The following is a 6,343-nucleotide window of genomic DNA, read 5'->3' as shown; positions in this document are numbered from 1 at the left end:
TTGAAGACGTCATCTTTGGCTTTTTACCACTTTTAATGAATAAACAACTACAAGGTGAAAATAGAAAGACTAAATTAATAATGATTATAATCAGTAGAGGCAGCTCTACATTGTTTTGAATGATTGGTTTGATAAAACAAGCAAAATAAAGACAATATCATGGACTTCAATGCAGTTTTTTAACATTTTATAAACTAAACCATTAATTGAAATACTGTAATAAGTGTGCAGGATCATTAAAGATGAGAATATGTATTAACTGCAGCTCTAGCCTCCATATTAACCCATCGCTCTTTTATTTAGAGCCACATCCAGGACTTTATAATACTGAGGAGACATTGGTTTAATATTTACGGGACTAAAAAATGAGTCAGCCAATAAAAATGTGAAGAATCAAAACTGTAAACTGCATAAAAGCTGATTTATTCATGTGTTGTGTGTTTATCTCCATTCAAACTGCATCTAATTGACTTTTAGCTGATTCATCTCCACACACACACAAACAGGAAGTGTTCTTTTTATCTCCTATTTTATTACATTCATCTGAATCTTAATGTGACTTTTGTGATTCTTTCGGTTTTAAAGCACTTTGTGTTGAAGTGAAGCACAAAAAAATAAAGTTTCTTCTTCTTCTTCTTCCTTCATGTTAAATATTTTACAGTGATGAAGACGAGGAGGAGGAGGGAGGAAGATCAGCAAAGTTGCTCATCACTGTTTTGTCTCAAATGACCAAAAACACATAAACACATGAACACATGAACACATGAACACATGAACACATGAACACATGAACACATAGAGGAAGAATAAAAAAAAAGAAGAATGAAAGTTAAAGAGGTTGAATATCAGGATAAAAGCAGAGTTAGTGAAATACGATGAGGCCACATTTACATTTACTTTACATCAAATCTGACCAAATAAAAAGTACTAAAATCCTCTGACACTGAATTTGAGTGTTTGCTGGCCTGTTATATTTATTATATTTATTATATTTATATATCTATCTGTATATTTAAGGTTGGACCTTCTGGAGCAGGTAGATCAGCTGATGTGTTTCTCTGTCAGTCTGAACATCAGCAGCACAAACGTTGATGCTTCTGCTCAGTCAGTCTCTTTGGGTGCAGCGTCGGGTGCAGCAGCAGCAGCAGCGTCGGGTGCAGCTCTAGTCCTCGCTGTGGTTGTACATGGCGTCCGCGGTGGGGTTCTTACGGTGCACGGGGGGCACCAGGTGATCGGGCAGCTCGCTGGGCAGCTCGTATCCCTCCAGTTTGACTTTGATGAGATGCTGAGCCAGAGCGAACTCCTCGTCGTCCAGCATGCCGTCCTTGTCGCAGTCGGCCAGCTTCCAGATCTTCCCCAGCACCGTGTTGGGCAGCCGCGAGTTCATCATCTCCTTCTTGGCGTTGACGCCGGTGATCTTCCCGTTGACGGGCATCAGCGTGTAGAAGATCTCGTCGTAGCGGTGTTTGTCGCGGCTCACGATCCAGTCCTCGGCGTCGGCCCCGGCGCTGATGCCTTCGCCGTAGCCCTGACCGAAGGGCCCGTCCTGGGAGCCCTCGAAGGCGCCGCCCGACACCATCGCCGGCGGAGCCTTGGACTCCTCGTCGCGGATCATGGACATCAGCACGGCGATCTTTGTGGCCAACATCTTGTCCACCGACTCGATGAGCTTCATCTTCAGAGACGGGAACTTACTGAAGTCGTAGTGCTGCAGCATGTCCTGATGGAGGAGGAGAGACATTAGTATATGTCCTGATGGAGGAGGAGAGACATTAGTATATGTCCTGATGGAGGAGCAGAGACATTAATATATGTCCTGATGGAGGAGAGACATTAATATATGTCCTGATGGAGGAGGAGAGACATTAATATATGTCCTGATGGAGGAGCAGAGACATTAATATATGTCCTGATGGAGGAGAGACATTAATATATGTCCTGATGGAGGAGGAGAGACATTAATATATGTCCTGATGGAGGAGCAGAGACATTAATATATGTCCTGATGGAGGAGAGACATTAATATATGTCCTGATGGAGGAGGAGAGACATTAATATATGTCCTGATGGAGGAGCAGAGACATTAATATATGTCCTGATGGAGGAGCAGAGACATTAATATATGTGCTGATGGAGGAGCAGAGACATTAATATATGTCCTGATGGAGGAGGAGAGACATTAATATATGTCCTGATGGAGGAGAGACATTAATATATGTCCTGATGGAGGAGCAGAGACATTAATATATGTCCTGATGGAGGAGAGACATTAATATATATCCTGATGGAGGAGGAGAGACATTAATATATGTCCTGATGGAGGAGGAGAGACATTAATATATGTCCTGATGGAGGAGGAGAGACATTAATATATGTCCTGATGGAGGAGCAGAGACATTAATATATGTTCTGATGGAGGAGCAGAGACATTAATATATGTCCTGATGGAGGAGAGACATTAATATATGTCCTGATGGAGGAGGAGAGACATTAATATATGTCCTGATGGAGGAGGAGAGACATTAATATATGTCCTGATGGAGGAGCAGAGACATTACCAGCTCTAATCATCAGGCAGTGATTAATAAGTGTTGGTAAGATTTTTTACCAAAAGTTAGACTGAATGCTCCTGAAAATGTCAAATGGTGTAACCACAAATTAACCTTTCTTCCTTCCTTCTTTCCTTCCCTCCTTCCTTCCTTCCTTCTTTCCTTCCCTCCTTCCTTCCTTCTTTCCTTCCTCTGTCTTTCCTCCTTCCTTCCCTCCTTCATTCCTCCATCCTCCCTTCCTTCTTTCCTTCCCTCCTTCCTTCCTTCCTTCCTTCCTGCCTCCCTTCCTTCTTTCTTTACTCCATCCCCTTTCTTCCTTCCTTCCTCCCTCCATCCTTCTTTCCTTCCCTCATTCCTTCCTTCCCTTCTTTCTTTCCTTCCTTCCTCTCTTCCTCTTTTCCTTCCTTCCTTCCTTCCTCCCTCCTTCTCCCTTTCTTTCCTCCCTCCTACCTTCCTTCCTTCCTTCTTTCCTCTGTCTTTCCTCCCTTCCTTCCTTCCTTCCTTCCTCCCTCCCTTCCTTCCTTCCTTCCTTCCTTCCTTCCTTCCTCCCTCCCTTCCTTGACTCGAGGACAACAGGAGTGTTAACAGACAGAGGGTGCTGGTCTATGCTCAGGTCTTCTCTTATTATTTATGATGTCGTGTTATTTAATAACTTCTGGAACCGAAACCTCCTGAAAGTTCTGGTTCCTCTTCAGATCTGCTTCAGTCAACAGGGACTCTGCAGCTGGACACCGAGTCCTCTGCTGACCTTTGACCTCCGGGTGAGAACACAGCGGGAGGATCCAAATACTACACAACACATGTCCCAGAGTGTGTGTGTGTGTGAGTGTGTATGTGTGTGTGTGTGTGTGTGTGTGTGTCCCAGTGTGTGTGTGTGTGTTCAGGTTCTGCTCCTCACCGGGGAACTAAAGAATCTTAAACATCAACATCCTCTCTCTCTGTCTCTCTGTCTCCTCAATAATCCAATAAATACATATGTAATGAGACACACACACACACACACACACACACACACACACACACACACACACACACACACACACACACACACACACACACACACACACACACACAGCTGCAGAGTGTTCTCAGAGTTCAGTTTGTTCACTTTTAAGAACATTTTATAATAAACACGTTAACGTCATGAATCCTTCGTCACGTCATGTTTAGTTGTTTTTCAGGGGTTATTCGGGGGGGCGGGGGGGGTTTGTAGGAGGAGGAGGAGGGGGGAGGAGGAAGAGGAAGAGGAGGGGGAGGAGGAGGAAAAGCAGGAGGAGGAAGTAGAGGAGAAGCAGGATGAGGAGGAGGAGCAGGAGGAAGAGGAAGAGGAGCAGGAGGAGGATGAAGAGGAGAGGTGGAGGAAAAGCAGCAGGAGGAGGAGCAGGAGGAGGAAGTAGAGGAGGAGCAGAATGAGGAGGAGGAGCAGGAGGAAGAGGAGCAGCAGGAGGATGAAGAGGAGAGGAGGAGAGGAGGAGGAAAAGCAGCGGGAGGAGGAGGAGGATGAAGAGGAGAGGAGGAGAGGAGGAGGAAAAGCAGCAGGAAGAGGAGAAGAAGCAGGAGGATGAGAAGAAGCAGGAGGAGAAGAAGCAGAAGGAGGTGGAGGAATAGGAGGAGGAGGAGGGGGAGGGTTGTACCTGCACCTTGCAGGAGGAGGAGGAGGGGGAGGAGGAAGAGGAGGAGGAGCATGAGGAGGAGGAGGGTTGTACCTGCACCTTGCAGGAGGAGGAGGAGGGGGAGGAGGAAGAGGAGGAGGAGCATGAGGAGGACGAGGTCGACATGCAGGAGCAGGAGGAGGAGGAGGAGGAAGAAGAGGAGGAGGAGGAGGAGGCGTATGAGGAGCAGAATGAGGAGGAGGAGCAGGAGGAGGAAGAGGAGAGGACGAGAGGAGGAGGAAAAGCAGCAGGAGGAAGAGCAGAAGCAGGAGGAGGAGAAGGAGCAGGAGGAAGGGAGGAGGAGCAGAAGGAGAAGAAGCAGGAGGAGAAGAAGAAGCAGAAGGAGGATGAGAAGAAGCAGGAGGAGAAGAAGCAGGAGGAAGAGCAGAAGCAGGAGGAGGAGAAGGAGCAGGAGGAAGGGAGGAGGAGCAGAAGGAGAAGAAGCAGGAGGAGGAGAAGAAACAGGAGGAGGAGAAGAAGAAGCAGGAGGATGGAAAAGAAGAAGGAGGAGGAGGGAGAAGCAGGAGCAGGAGGAGAAGAAGCAGAAGGAGGTGGAGGAACAGGAGGAGGAGGAGGTGTGTGTGTGTGTGGGGGGGGGGGGGTTTGTACCTGCATCTTGGCGACGTTGGGGAAGTCTCCGGGGCTGATGTGGTGCTCTCTCTGCAGGATGGTGTAGATCTCCGGCAGCCTCATGATCAGCTCCTCCTTCTTCTTCTCACGGCCGAACAGAGACGGCATCTCCTTCTTCAGGTAGCTGATGATGTAAGCGTGCACCTGCAGGCCAACGGGACAGGCACGATTAATCGATTCTGATTAATCGATTCTGATTAATCGATTCTGATTAATCGATTAGAAGATTGACAGATAATCAATTACCGTAAATAAAGGTGTATAAGTGCCAGTCTATTTTTGGAGGTGTCATGCTGGGAAACACTCTTCTATTACAGACTGGTTTATATGAAGGAAGGACGGAGGAAAGAAAGAAGGAAGGAAGGAAGGAAGGTAGGGGGGAGGAAAGAAAGAGAGAAGGAGGGAGGGAGGGAGGGAGGGAGGAAGGGAAGAAAGAAGGAAGGAAGGAAGAAGAAAGGGGGATGGAGGAAGGAAAGAAGGAAGGGAGGAGAGAAGAAGGGAGGGAGGAAGAACAGATGGAAGTAAGGAAAGGAAGGAAGGAAGGGCGGAGGAAGGAAAGAAGGAAGGGAGGAGAGAAGGAGGGAGGGAGGACAGATGGAAGGAAGGACAGATGGAAGGAAGGAAAGGAAAGGAACGATGGAGGGAGAAAGGAAAAGAGAAAGGGAAGAAAGAAGGAAGGAAAGAAGGAAGGAAGGATATTTTGGGATATTTACAGAAGTTACCAAATATAATTATTTGCCCAATAAAGGGTTAATCTCATTTTAATGTGTCAAGCCTTTTTGTCCCTTCTACTCCCCCGTAGACGGCTCCTCTAGCTGTAGCGCTATGCTTTGAAGTGGCCTCCTGCAGTAAACCTACCGCGCTGATGGAAAGTAAGAGAGCTACTGGACTTTTGAACGGCTTGTTTAACTTTAAAACACTTCCAGACGCTTCAGTTGACAAGTCAAAAGTAAAATGCAACCTGTGTCAAACGGAGTTTAACTACCACCGGAGTACGTGGAGTTTGAGTTAGCACCTCCACGCTAAACACCCAGGTGCAGCCAAGCCAGCCTCAGCTCCACCAAAGGACCATTTTGGAGTGTGGGAGTCGCAGCAGAGCCGTGATTGATTCCCAGTTAAGACACTCTGGTAAGAAATGCTTTACATTATGGGCTTAAAACTGCCTTCAAATGGAAAATAACAGGGTTTTAAACATGCAATTCAAAACGCCATTAATCGCGATTAACTATGGAAACTCTGAGATTAATCTCGATTAAAAGAATTAATCGTTTCACAGCCCTATTATAAACACATATGTATACACACACACACACACACACACACACACACCCCGCTGTCAGGACTCAGCTGAGCTCCGTTCAACAACATCGCTGTTTATACAACAGTTTCCTCAATCACAGAGTTCAGACAGGAAGGCCGCTACACACACACACACACACACACACACACACACACACACACACACACACACACACACACACACACACACACACACACACAGAGAGGACAGGT

At 46.7% G+C, this 6,343-nt stretch overlaps 1 protein-coding gene across 2 annotated transcripts in view; it reads right to left on the bottom strand.

The window, feature by feature from the left end:
• Positions 1 to 813: 813 nt before the first annotated feature.
• The window catches only part of ehd4 (EH-domain containing 4), a 223,137-nt gene continuing 217,607 nt past the window's right edge, over positions 814 to 6,343 (bottom strand). For both annotated transcript variants that reach the window (XM_053335969.1, XM_053335968.1), the window contains 2 exons: positions 4,811 to 4,975; positions 814 to 1,720 (listed from right to left, as the gene is read on the bottom strand). In XM_053335969.1, coding sequence (XP_053191944.1) covers positions 1,163 to 1,720; positions 4,811 to 4,975 — 723 coding nt within the window. In that variant the 3' untranslated portion in view covers positions 814 to 1,162. The remainder of the gene's footprint in view (positions 1,721 to 4,810; positions 4,976 to 6,343) is intronic.

The sequence above is a fragment of the Scomber japonicus genome, chromosome 16 (assembly GCF_027409825.1).
Source record: "Scomber japonicus isolate fScoJap1 chromosome 16, fScoJap1.pri, whole genome shotgun sequence".
Taxonomy (NCBI): domain Eukaryota; kingdom Metazoa; phylum Chordata; class Actinopteri; order Scombriformes; family Scombridae; genus Scomber; species Scomber japonicus.
The sequence above is the reverse complement of the archived record's forward strand: the minus strand, read 5'-3'. Positions and strand labels throughout refer to the sequence as shown.